This window comes from Rhinoderma darwinii, chromosome 5 (genome assembly GCF_050947455.1).
Source record: "Rhinoderma darwinii isolate aRhiDar2 chromosome 5, aRhiDar2.hap1, whole genome shotgun sequence".
In the NCBI taxonomy this organism is placed as follows: Eukaryota; Metazoa; Chordata; class Amphibia; order Anura; family Rhinodermatidae; genus Rhinoderma; species Rhinoderma darwinii.
This window is the reverse complement of record NC_134691.1, coordinates 307,869,483-307,882,854: the sequence shown is the minus strand read 5'-3', so window position 1 is coordinate 307,882,854 and position 13,372 is coordinate 307,869,483. Positions and strand designations below refer to the sequence as shown.

General features: G+C 40.5%; 1 protein-coding gene across 7 annotated transcripts in view; it reads left to right on the top strand.

The window, feature by feature from the left end:
* Positions 1-13,372, top strand: part of DIP2C (disco interacting protein 2 homolog C) — a 443,314-nt gene that overhangs the window by 379,444 nt on the left and 50,498 nt on the right. For all 7 annotated transcript variants that reach the window (XM_075827418.1, XM_075827421.1, XM_075827417.1 and 4 more), the window contains 3 exons: positions 3,942-4,053; positions 7,850-7,959; positions 10,281-10,411. In XM_075827418.1, coding sequence (XP_075683533.1) covers positions 3,942-4,053; positions 7,850-7,959; positions 10,281-10,411 — 353 coding nt within the window. The remainder of the gene's footprint in view (positions 1-3,941; positions 4,054-7,849; positions 7,960-10,280; positions 10,412-13,372) is intronic.

Sequence of the window (13,372 nt, the reverse complement as noted above, 5' to 3'; positions counted from 1 at the left end):
GCTGTGGGGAGCGCCTGTGTGCTCTGTTAGGAGCACACGTAGATTAACGGGCTGCAGGCACAAGGACCAGTGCTGCACCCCGTTAAGCTACGTGGGGTGGTTGGGAAGGGGTTAATCTAAAATGTGCCTGTATACTGTCATAATGATATTCTGCAATCATTTAGTATGTAATTTTGCAGACGTGTAGCCAGGTTCTACGGCACCCGGGCAAAGATTCAGTTTGGCGCCCCCCCCCCACCCGCCCACTTATTTTCTGACATCTCCTTCCCCCTCACAATGTTTGCTTTCTCTACCAATCAATGAGGTGTAATTATTTTTATCACATTTTTTTTTAATGTAACTCGAGCATAAAACCATTTGTACATTTTACAAGCAATATAGTTAAACAGTAATAAATTACAGAGGTCATTGTGCCAGACTAAAACAAATTGTATAACTGAGGCTAATGAGACTATATGGTGACATAATGAACAGCCTCCTCTTGTACATCGAGCCACACAGCCACCCCTGTAGGTAGTGCCACACCCCTCCTTGTAGATAGTGCCACACCCCTCCTTGTAGATCGTGCCACCCCCTTGTAGATAGGGCCACACCCCTCATTGTAGATACTGCCACACAGCACCCCCTTATGGATAGTGCCACACACACACACTCCCCTGTAGATAGTGCCATAAAGCCCTTGCGTAGACCGTCGTGATCCATTGGCGTCATCGCGCTGTCCTGTGTAGGGACCCTGTCCCAGCGCCTTAGTGAATGGTAGAGGTGGGAGCTAGCTCCTTGTTCTGCAAAAGTATTCAATTGTATCTGCGTCCTAAGGACACAGATACAATTTAATGTGGCAGTTGCCTGATGCAGGCAATGCCACTGGGAATGAGGGGGCTTTCCGCCCCCCCCCTTTCTTCATTGTTAGTTGTGCCCGGAGCACATGCCCTGCCTGCCCCCCCTAGCTACGCCCCTGCATTTTGCTCATAAGGCGAGGACATGGATTAGAATGTAATTTTTTGCAGTTTAGACATTTATGGCATATCAGCATGATATGCTGTTATAGTCTAATAGGAAGTGGTCCCACCTCTTGGATTTCTACCTATTTGAAGTATTAGGATCCCTGGACCCCGTTTTGCAAAACAAGTTGGCCGGAGATGGCCGCATTCAAGTGGGGACAAAATGTAATACTTTGGGAGTTATGGAAACAGCTATTACTGGGGATCTGCAATGTCTAGAATTAGAAAATCCATAAGTAGAGAAAACAAGACTTTTTGACAGGTGTAAGGATAGCAGTAACCTCATATTATTTAACTACACTTCTGCGGAAACAAGTTTTTGTAGTATAAAATAACAGTTTGTGACATTTTTAATAAAATGTTGCACAGCTCATGGTAAATGTCTCTAATACTTAGGACTGTTCTATAACAGACGCGATCTCTGGGCCAGCTCTGACTTTATACACGTTTCCTATTTCCAGCTCAAAGTCATGTCTTTACACAATGATAAAAATGATGCACATTTGCAGCTAGCACGCAACGCCAATACCACAAAGCCGTAACAGGCGTTTAGAAGAACAACATTGAAAAGTATCTTACGTGTTAGAAGCTTCTATAAATGGCGCCGTTTGCTGTAGGTGGCATATCATCAGTTCTCAAGACCCTCGTAGGACACTTTTTAACGACACAATAATAATTTTGTCCCGTTTCTTTAAGTAGACGTACTTGGTAAAGCTTATGATATTTTACAATAGTTTGATAGAGTGTCTGATGGTGTTCATCGTGGCATTGCTCTCTCTACTGAGTAATACATTACATCTCAGTAATAAGAATATGACAGCAGAGCTTCAGAGCGATCGATTCAATGCTTCAGTGAAGTTTGATATAATGCCAAAGTAGTCCTCTAAGCAAATCATAAATGATCATCTGTCATAGCAGTTTTGTCCTTGGCAAACATTCAGACAAACACTAATAGTCTATATACTGACAATAGAGGAGCAAGCACAGGCTCCCACAAAGCAGCCTGTGGGTGTTCTAGTGCTGAGAGCGATGCTGTGAGGAAATCCGATACCTTGGTCAATTATTGTTACCTTTCTGCTCATGAATTGCTGTATATGCAAGTAAGTGTAGGTTCACTAAAGGTGAGCATAGACATTTAAAGGGTTTATTTAGGAATGCACAAATATTTTATGGACCTCTGGAAGTGCCTCCTATGCCCTCAAGATATAAAGAATGTTCAGAAGTCTTGGTGTACAATAAGAATTATCACAGTTTATTTGGGCCCAGAAACGACCGTGCATCAGGGAGAAAATAATATACTACCATAAGAGGTTGGGAGGTATATTGGTACCTCACTTATACCGGTATTACAAAGCAGCTCTGGTTGCCTAATTGACCATGTTCAATGCAGGGTCCATGGCTACATTATGGTTCCACATTCAATCCTCTTTCCTTGCACCAATAAACCTGCCAAGTGTGCTGTGGAAGAAGGGTCCATTACCACCCAAGCTAAAGACAGTTTCTTCTACCACTCACCATTCAATAGTTCTATGGAGGTGACTAAAACAACATTACCGCCTCATTATTGACCCTTCCCCACTGATAAGGATAATACCTAAACCAACCTTTGCTTTAAATCTTCAGTCTTCTAACTTTGGCTGATGGAGGTCCAGAGGTTTAGTCGTATATGGGCTCTAAGTTAATAACAACACAGCTCTTCACTGAGGAACATGAGCTACCTTCTGGAGAACACCACTCCATAGACTAATGCACCTAATTTTTTCTAGACCCTTTTCTCTTCACCCAAATGGGCCAAACCTCTCTGAACAGTCCTGACATTATCTCATCTCTATATTCCAAAATGAATCAGACCCCTTGATACTAAATTTCCCTTTGCAGACCTTGGCATCTAAGTTTCCTTGCAATGATGCTAGTACTGCTGCCATACAATAACTGAATCCTCTATTAAAATACTACACAGGACTTTGTTCCAGGGTTCACTACTTTTTCCCACCTCGTTTTCGCAATGCTTTAGGGGTTGTCCCGACCTTGGATCATTTGGTGGACCTGCCCCAAAGTGACCTCCTCCTGGACACAAATCACTCTACTCATTTCTAGGGTAACCGCTACATTTTCCAAGAGGCTGTCCATGCTATTGCTAGCTGCTAAAACCCCAACTAACTCCATAAGTATGGCAGCTAAAATCCATATTGCCTACAATGGAAATCACCTCAACTTTCATTAAAGAAGGTCAAAACTAGGCTGACTGAAATTTTGTCCTATCAAAAAAACAAAAAACATTCCATTCATACCAACTCTATGGTTAGATTCCTGAAGACTTTGTAGGCTTGGATAGACTTTCTTAATATTCCAGGCCTCTGCTCCTTACTCCACTCCTGAGCCATCACAAGAAGTTACATAATATTGCCATATAGTTCCCACATGATAATGCAATATTAATTGCCAAATAATGCTACCATTAACTGCTATATAATAATGGATGGTTTTACAGGTAGGTTGCTACGTGGGTTGCCCAGTTCGCTACAACCTAAAATCGGTCCTGCACTTATACAAATTCAGCCCTAGCATAAGATCTTGTATCATTCAGGCAAGGATATTTGTTTTTATTCCAACACCGGATCTGCCATATTACAGAAAGCATTATACTACATAAAACAGATTTGCTGGCTGTCGCAGATAACTGCTAATTTACTTTTGCTTGATGTTATTTCCATGTCTTGGCAAGTTCTGGACCAACCTAGCAATTCCAGACTTCCACAACCGTGTTTATTACAAAAGACAAAATATTACCACATGTAATTCATTGAACTTGTGTCTAAGAAGAATATCCTGGTTGCAGAATCCCCCTGAGGAGAATAGAATTTGTCTAAGCGCAGTTGAGTTGGAAGCTTGGAGAGCAGACATAATTATTTTCTCATTCTCTTTCTCTCGGTCTCCCAGGTGAGTCGTTCTGCCTGCTTAATGACTACGCAACTCATTTGTAAACTGTTACGGTCAAGGGAAGCAGCAGCAGCCGTGGATATTAGAACGTGGCCTCCGATCCTGGATACTGGTGAGAATTTACTTTGTTCTCTGTAAAGTAGAGGGATATCGCCAATTTTTGGATTCGTGTGAACTGTGCTTGAATTCTGTAAGATTGTGAGCTAGTACAAGAGTATGTGATAAGTGAAAAGTTTGGAATGGATGAACCCTACTATTGTACTTTGTGAAGAAAATATTCTCTGTTCCTTTTGATTTGTCTTAAAGAGTTGATTTGAACGAAAACTGTCCCAGACTGCTCCATCTTTTTGCTAAAAATCCAATGTACCTTCTTTATAGTCTCTGTATAGTGTATATTGCTGAAATCTTAGTAGGTAGAGAAGTTAGATACTTCCTCTGTCACTGATGTCACATTTAATTTTACCAGCAATCCTTCCTTTTAACTTGTTTAAAAGACAAATGTGAAGATTTATGAATACTCTCTTAAAGATAGACCATATAAAAATAGACTAGGCGGCATAAACCGCACAAAATGTATCACAGTGGCACACGCTGCATGAAAAATTTGGCGCATCTTGCTGAAGATATTAGTTATTTTTCTCTTGCTTACACAACCTCTTGGCTGGCATTCTTTACATCAATACTTTGCGCCAAAAAATGGAGCATGCCATTAATAACTCATGCGCATTTTATGGCTTCTGTTAACATGCCCTTTTTGCTTGACACTTTTTAAAACTTCTAGGAAAGGGCAAAAAGTATCTAAAACACATAAATTTGGCACATGGCATGTTCACCAGTATTCTGGTGCATTTTGTGCAACAATTCTGGTACATTTTGCTTAGTTAATCTTGTATCTTTTTAGACTATCAACAGGTGAATGCTCTTTTCTGACTAACACATCCCTGTAGGGCAAATAAACAGTTGGGCACTTTATAACACAGGTTCATTGTACACAATGTAGATGCATAGATTAGGGGAAGCATGTCTCTGAACAGTATGAAGAATAGGAGGTAGAGGATCCCCTCAGTGCCATTGACTTCCAGGTAGATTTGGTAGGGAAAGGCCTACTTCGGTGACGAAACAATCAGCCATTGACTGATAATGGTAGCTTTCAGCTAGCTACTTCCTGTCCAAGGCAGGAGAATGGCAGAGCTTAGAAGAGTTAGGCTGGAGTACACTTTAATATGAGTGATTCAGCCCCTCAAAAAATCAGGTGCTGGTTCAGGGCACCTAGAGCTTGTGGCATCCTTTCCTCCTGTTCCATGTAGGAGAGATGGATAACATGATCTTTAGGCATTTTCTTCCTCCTTGGTTTAGTAAGTTGCTACACTTGAAATGGAAGAGCTCTCCACAGGTTCACACCACCAACTGTATGTAAATGAGAGCCTTGGTTATTCAGGGCAGGAGTCCCTTGGCCCCATTGCAATTACAGGAGCGGCCCATATAGTTAATGTGCCCTTGCTTGCTGGTAACGTTGATAGTAGTACTAATGCTGTTATTTGTTGTAAGTTTATTGTGTTTTAGTTAATATTTAATAGATGTAACCACATGGATTTACATAATTTTGTTAAGCAAATAACAGGAAGATCAATCCCCATAAATAACACATATGTTCTAAGAGGTAAAGCAATGACATTTGTGAGTGTTTGTCTGGTACAAATAGACGCCAATGATTGGCATACGGATTTTCTGATTGAGGCGGACATTTAAATTATTTTGAGGTTATATATTTTGCAATTCTGTATGTTCTGTATTATTTTAACTGCAGTGTGGATTTCTCTCATAGAGCAAAATAAAAAACAATTTCTGGTGGATAGTACTGGTTGTTTTCCCTTCCAATGGGCAATAAATTCTGTAAGGGTAACCACCCACAAGTTTTCTTTTCATGCATGACCATTTGATTGCTGGGTTCTGTGTATCTGGATCCAGGGGAATAAACATACGAACGGGAAGTCATCTATGAGAGCCGCTTCCTTGAGATACTGTACGTAAGGGCACATCAAACATCCCCAGGCTTACCCCCAGTTTCCTTCTTAGATCTCAGTCAGGTCGAGACAGGAATCTAATATTTTTTTCTCTATTATGGTAAGATAGTGTTCAGTGTGTCTTATCTGGCCTTTAAGGTTCAGTGTAGGAGAATATTTGGGCCATATGATCACCCAGAGAGTGGAAACAATTTTGGTATTTGGAAGCTTGCATTGTAGGGGTGACTATCCAGTGGGCCACCGGACCATATATTTCTGTCATACACTGGCCCACCATGGTGCCCTGCTGAAAACACAACTTCTTAATGCCTTTAGTGTATGCTGGCGATTCTGAAAATGCACTAGACCGCTAGTAGAAATGGCTTCTTGGGAAGAAGTTCTTACCAATACTTTCCATGAAGTTGTATCAACATAAGTAGTGTAGCTATACTAAAAGCAAAGTTGCAGAGCAGAGTAGCAGTTGTGACCAGGTCTCTACCTCTGGGAGTCCAAGAGGCCTTATATATCATAGAAGATGATGTTAGCACAATGACACATCATACTTATTAATATGCTAAAAAAAAACAACAACTATCTCACTATACAAATAAACAAATCAACATTATTTTATGGTTTCCATTCTCTGGATTCTATTACATATTATCCTCTGTGAAGTTTGATCTGTAATTGTACATATACCATCTTCCAGACAATTAGTTCTCAACACATTATTGTACCCATATTGTATACTGGTCACTAGGTTATTGACCGTCTACTACATAATAGTGATCCAAGTTATGGCATGGAGACAACCAAATAATGGGATCTATATTATATACTGAGCATCAGAGAGAAGGGGCTATGTTCCGAGGTATGTTGGCTACTAAGTGATTATTTTACTGATATAAGTTGTGGGATAAATGGAGTTTGTCAATCATCCAACACACTTGTTGACTACTATACCCATAATTTATCCTTACAAGTGAAGTCCTCATTATTTAACAAAATGTTTATGGCATGTGCACAACTTTTTGTTTGTGCCACCCAGCCAAGTTAAACTTTTATCTACCTTATCTGTAATTATGTGAATACGCGCACTAGTCTAATAGTGTCAGGAGAGATGTGCACAGCATTATATAATTAGCATTTCTTACTCTTTTTTTCTCTATAGATTCCCAGTATTTATGTGCATGAGTCTGTTGTATGTACAGATATAATTATACTGCAGCATTTGGGAAAATCGCCTCAGACTGATATCCGGCCCTGGGCTGTAGGTCATCATTTACAGAAGCAGCTGGAGACAAATTAATTAAAAGACCAATGCTCCAAAATCAGTTTAAATGTTTCTGTAATTATAGATGAGAATTGTGCTTTCTGTCCACTTCATTATTAAAATAATACTGGCAGCAGAGCTTGTTTGTTCAACCTTTACCGCTACCTCGTGTTGGCACAGCACACGCGTTGTAATTATGGCCATTGGAGTTTCTGTAAAATTGATATTTTAAAACAGAAAGTGATATTTTACATACAGTACTGTCATGTCTAGTGTGTATGAATGTAGTCTTAATGGGGTTTATGGTCTCAGTCGGTCCCATAGAGCAGATCTCATGGATGGCTGCATTCAGAGAGCTTCATTATCCTACATAAGGACTAGATACATACATTGAGTGTATCTGAGTATATAAAGTGAATAAAAGATCTTTGCAAGCAGTAGCCCCTACATTTTGACACTGGTTATATTGTAGAATTACAGAACATGAGAAAAATATATATACATTTTTTTGGCTACTTTGCTGGTATTTCAAAGCTTCAGTGAATGGGTGTATAATTCACGTTTTCTGCCGATTTCTCGAGACTCTGAAATTCTTCTTAACCTTAAAGATTTCTCTCTCTATTATTTTTAAGATGATTTGCCAAAGAAACGACCATCCCAAATCTACAAACCCTCAGACCCAGAGACATTGGCTTACCTTGATTTTAGTGTATCTACAACTGGAATGCTTGCTGGGGTGAAGGTATGTCCACATATTATCCCATCGTGTGACCACATTAATTTCCACAGGATTTTTTATCTTTATATTCTTGATCACCTCACAATTGTTCCGGATTATCGGCTGCACCATCACATATCAATCACACCAAATGTACTTAAATGATGACCGTAAAAAACTTTAATTGTTGGCATAGAAATGACTATGCTGCCGCAGATGGCCCAGAAAACGTCGCCAGGGGAAGTTGTGGCTGCTGCAGGTGAAGTGTAGTAATACATGCCAGCCATTTAAATAAATGAACAACTATGTAGTACGTGACCGGGCTAGGTCTGCCAGAGTCCCTCTTTGTTACCGCCCATCTGATATGGCTAAAAGAGGAAGGTCCTGAGCATGTTACCCCTCTCTATGGCACCCGATTGCCCTAATGGGGCATATGGAAAGGGGTTATCTTCATGAAACAACAGATTTTAGCCATCAGAAATAAATACATTGTAAGTAGAACAATCTCTGCTATCTTGCTCTAGCACTTATCAGTTGTATGTAAAAAACAGCTTATTATTGGGTGACAACCCCCTACTAAAAAGTGGCAGCAACTAAAAAGGGCTTTGGTTGGGCAAGTACTTCACTCCTGTTGCTGAGACAAATCCTGACCTCTGTATGGTGGACCGTTTTTTATATATAACTTATTACCACCTGAGAGTATTCCAACTGTGCTGCCCACTGAAAAGCTACTCCAATGCTTTTGGAGGGAGCCCAGCTGCCTCCTAGTCAATATTTATACTTGGCGCTTGTAAGCCCCAGTGGCCTTTTTACTGTTGCAAACCCTTTTCCCTTCAGTGTTGTCAGTGTGAGCGGGTGCCCACGATCCCAACGCCTCCTGCTTTAACAGACCCAGTGCCTGCCAATGCCCCATGATCACTTTTGTGTTGTCGCTAGATCCTAAATCTTAGCCAATATTCTAAGTATTGGCTCGGACCACAAAATGTCTGTCTTCATATATATAACAGTTCCCTATAACCCCAAAATGCTTGTCAAAAACTACAGATTTTGGGAACATTATTTCTGTAAATTGATTACATCGAAGTGTTTGTGATTTGGTCAAATGGGCCGTATTGAGTCACTAAAAAAAATTATATTGAGAATAGATCCAAAAGCATTATAGATTGCCCTAACAAGCTGTAATTTCCAAGTCAAGCGACCAGTGCAGTAAAAATGTCCCTGTGTATCATAAAGATTTAATGGCTCATACACTGCAGCCAAGTCATAATTTTCAGTTCATTAGAAACATATTTAACATTTAAATACAGCCTTAGTCTAGATTTATCGCTATCTCTATTTTGTAAATTGCAGCAGTTGTAACTCTTGTGGTGCCAATGTGTTTTCTTACATGTTTCTTGTTTGTGAATACAGACGCATGTCCTATAGTAATAAACTAAGCGTAAAGGGGGTCCTAAACGAATAATAACATGGGCCTTAACGGGTTATCCAGGACTTTTCAAGATCGGTAGCACGGCAGGAGATGGCATAACATAATAAACGAACAGATACTCACTGCCTGAAGTGCCCCCCTGCTCAAGCACAGAGGTGCCATTTTCCGCTGCTCCTGTCGCGGGAGCTCTTGCAACGGTCAGTTGCCATTTATCGGTCACGTGTTGCTGCAGCCAATTTCTGACCTCAGCGGTCATGTGCCATTTATGGCAGCATGACTACGCAGGCCAGTAATTGGCTGCAGCGGCATGTGACCACTGCAGAAGATTCCGAGACTGGAGCAGCAGAGAATGGAGTCTCAGCGCTGGATCTGGGGTCGCCTCAAAAGGTAAGTATCTGCTTGTTTATTATGTTATGCCATCCCCTGCCCTGTTGCCGATTTTGATAAGTACTGGATAACCCCTTTAAGGGTATGTACACTTTTGCAACCAATGCATCTAAAATAAAAAATGGATCTACTTTGCAAATAGTCCTATGTAAAAATATTCTACAATTTTGTGTCTACAGCTTTTATGCAAACCTATGTGTCTCCATGGTTGCAGACTGCAAACAAACCCTGTGTGTGTAGTCTGATCGTGCAATCATGCAAATTACTCTCATTTGCCCTCTCGTATTCCTACCGGTCACCTGTCTGTAGTGTTGTTATTCAGCCATTTATGAAAAATATCTCCTCTTAATGTTTTTCTTGCTGGGGATTCTACATTCCAGGGGCCGGGTGGAGGGTTTGGTCTGGTTTTGCAGGTAAGTAAGTGTCCTGGTTTTAGGAGTTCCAATTCAATTTCAGGAGATTAACTTGTAGATTTTATTGCAGTTTTTCTTGTCTTGGCCTGCACATCGAATCTAATTCTCTCTTTCAGATGTCCCATGCAGCCACTAGTGCCTTCTGTCGATCCATTAAACTTCAGTGTGAGCTCTATCCTTCCAGAGAGGTGGCTATTTGTCTGGATCCTTATTGTGGACTGGGCTTTGTCCTTTGGTGCCTCTGTAGGTATGTTCTGAGTGTACCGACTGTCATTCATTGTTGTTCTCTCTTTTGTATGATCTCACTTTTCTTTATAATATCCTTTTATGCGCTTTAAATGAAATGTAGAATTTCCTGAAACATATGGTGCTATTGATATAGACCCTAATTTACTAGTCAAAACAATAGTAAACAGATATCACCTATCCTAACTTTGGGATCACATCGATCGGTAAAATAGGGGATCCCAGTCAACCATCCCTCCCCACCAGCACGTCTGAGTTATAGCCATCGGCGAGTGTCCCAATGGCCAGATCCTTAATGATCCATAGCCTGTAGATAGTTGATAAATGTTCATGGCTGGAATACCCCTTTAAATAATGGACCTATATCAAGTTATGTTTACTTTAACTGGTTGCCGACACAGGACGAGTATGCTCGTCCTGAGCGGCGGGTACTTCGTGCATTAGGACGAGCATACTCGTCCTGTGTGACAGCCGTCTCTGCGGGTGATCGAGAGCGGGGCAACGGCTGTAATACACAGCCACGGCACCGCTCTGACAGCGGAGAGGAGAGAAACATCTTCTCTCAGCCGTTAACCCTTTGAACGCCGCGATGAAAGCTGATCGCGGCGTTCAAGGAGGGGGGACTGCACATTGATCGAGTCACAGAAGATAACTGTGACGCGATCAAAGCCCACAACTCATATGGCCAGACAGCCCAGGGTCCATTGAAGGACCCCAGGGCTGTCTGAACATATTTCCTGTTGTTAGGGCATACTGAGGTGCGCCCTAACAACTGCCTGTGTACGATCAGTAACAGGCTAATGTACTGGCATATATATCTATGCCAGTACATTACAGTTACAAAATCAAAATGATAAATCCCTTTATGGGATTAAAAAAAAAAAAGTTAAATGAATGTAAAAAAAAATTTAATGATAAATAAATAACTAAAAAGTAAAAACAATACACAGAAACACACATTTTTTATAATAAACTTTTTAAAATATAAGTCCCAAAACATGAAATAATATAGACATATTTGGTATCGCCACGACCGTAACAACCTGTACAACAAATGTATAACATTATTTATCACTGGCTGGATGCGGAGCCACCATCAAAACAAGAAATCATAGGGGCACTTAACTCACAGGTTCTGATGGAGTATAGGATATACTCCAAGAGGGGGTCCAGGGTCAAGTTCGACAAACAATGGGCTAGGTGGATTGATCAATCTGGGTATGCTTCTGTGGAGCTAATGACACTAAGGCAACAAGTGCAGGTATAGGGTCACTGAGGGGAGAGGATGGGAAAAGTGGTACTGAGGAGATCGGCTGGGGGGGATACAGGGGGGAGTTGGGGGGAAGGGAATGTTTGGTTAAATGTAAAGAATTGGGTCTGTTGAAAATTGCTTGTACACTGTATGAGAACGTACAATGACCTGTAATAATGTGGAGTTTTGTTGAATAAAATTGAACTGATTAAAAAAAAAAAAAAAACATTATTTATGATGATCGGTGTATGGTGTAAAAAAATAAATATTAAAACTGCAGCGGAACTGCTTTTTTTCTGCATTTTCGCCAAAATAAAAATTTATAGAAATTAAACGATAATGTATTTGTACCAAAAAATGGTACCTACATAAAGTACAACTCGTCCCGCAAAAAACAAAGTCTCATACAACTACGTTGTACAAAAAATAAGAGTTATGAGCGTCGGGATGCAAAGAGGGAAATCTAAAAAAAATTGCTCTGTCCTCAAGGCCAAAATTGGCCGTGTCCTTAAGGGGTTAAATTCTCAGCTTTATTATTTTTACCACATACTTGCATATATTGTGTTGAATAGACTGAATTACTGGGATACTGGCAAGTTGAAATATTGCTGCTTCTGAAAAAGTAGTTTTAAAACCTCTAAAACTTTTGTGTTCATGATTAAATTATCGTAGTTAAAATGTTCGCTGAGTCGGCAATATGAGAAGCATTGTTTTTGAAAATTTTTATACCAGCTATAAAAAGAGTTAAAGGAGTATAGCCATCTAAAATATTCATGGTATATCCACAGGATATGCCATAGATGTCTGATAGGAGCGGGCCATACCTTTGGGATCTGCAGTTCTCTGGAGAGAAGTGGGCCGCCAAGTGTCCTCGACTGTTCCCAGAATTCCCATAGAAGTGGCTGTGCACTGCACCTCTCTATTTAGTCTCTGCCTGGATGCAGTGGGACGCTTTCTTTATTCATTTGGAAACCGCCAAGTACACTTGGTGGCCGCCTCACCAGGCCAGATGGGGGTCGGAGGACAATTCTCCAGATAAGTGAGGTTCCCGGAAGTAGGACTCACATCTATAATACATTTACGACATATTCTGTTGAATTTTGCTGTATCTTAAGTGGTTTTGAAACCCCTAAAACTTTTGTGTTAATCTTTAAATGACCATAGTTGAATAGTTTGCTACAACTGAATGTGTGCAAACATATTTGTTTTCTTGTAAGCAAAACATTACATTATATAAACTATATCTACTACAACCTGGCGTTGTTTGATTAAGGCAACCTGTTTTGTTATGCCTAATAGGCTTCATGTACCCGGCCATATTACGGTTCCATACAAGCACAGTCATAATAGGGCACCTATAGAAGTCTATGGGCTCATACTGTACATCTGTAATCCTCTGTTTTCTTACGGAGCCATAAAAAGGTGTTGTCTTTTTTTGTTTTTTTTTGTTTTTTTAATCTCCGATTTATACAGAATCTGACAGCAATATCTGCATAATATGGTATCGTATGGAGGCACCATATGGTGGCACACAGAATGCCTACAGCTCCATAGTATGGGACTGTAGATACTCTGTTTGGTGCCATACACACCACATGTGAAAATGGCTCTTCCTTGTGCCTGAGGATTTAGAGCATTTTGAGTTTACTGTACAGAAGTACCTAGTGAAAAGGCTGATTTAGTTTGGACAACAGGCGAGTGCACCCAGTA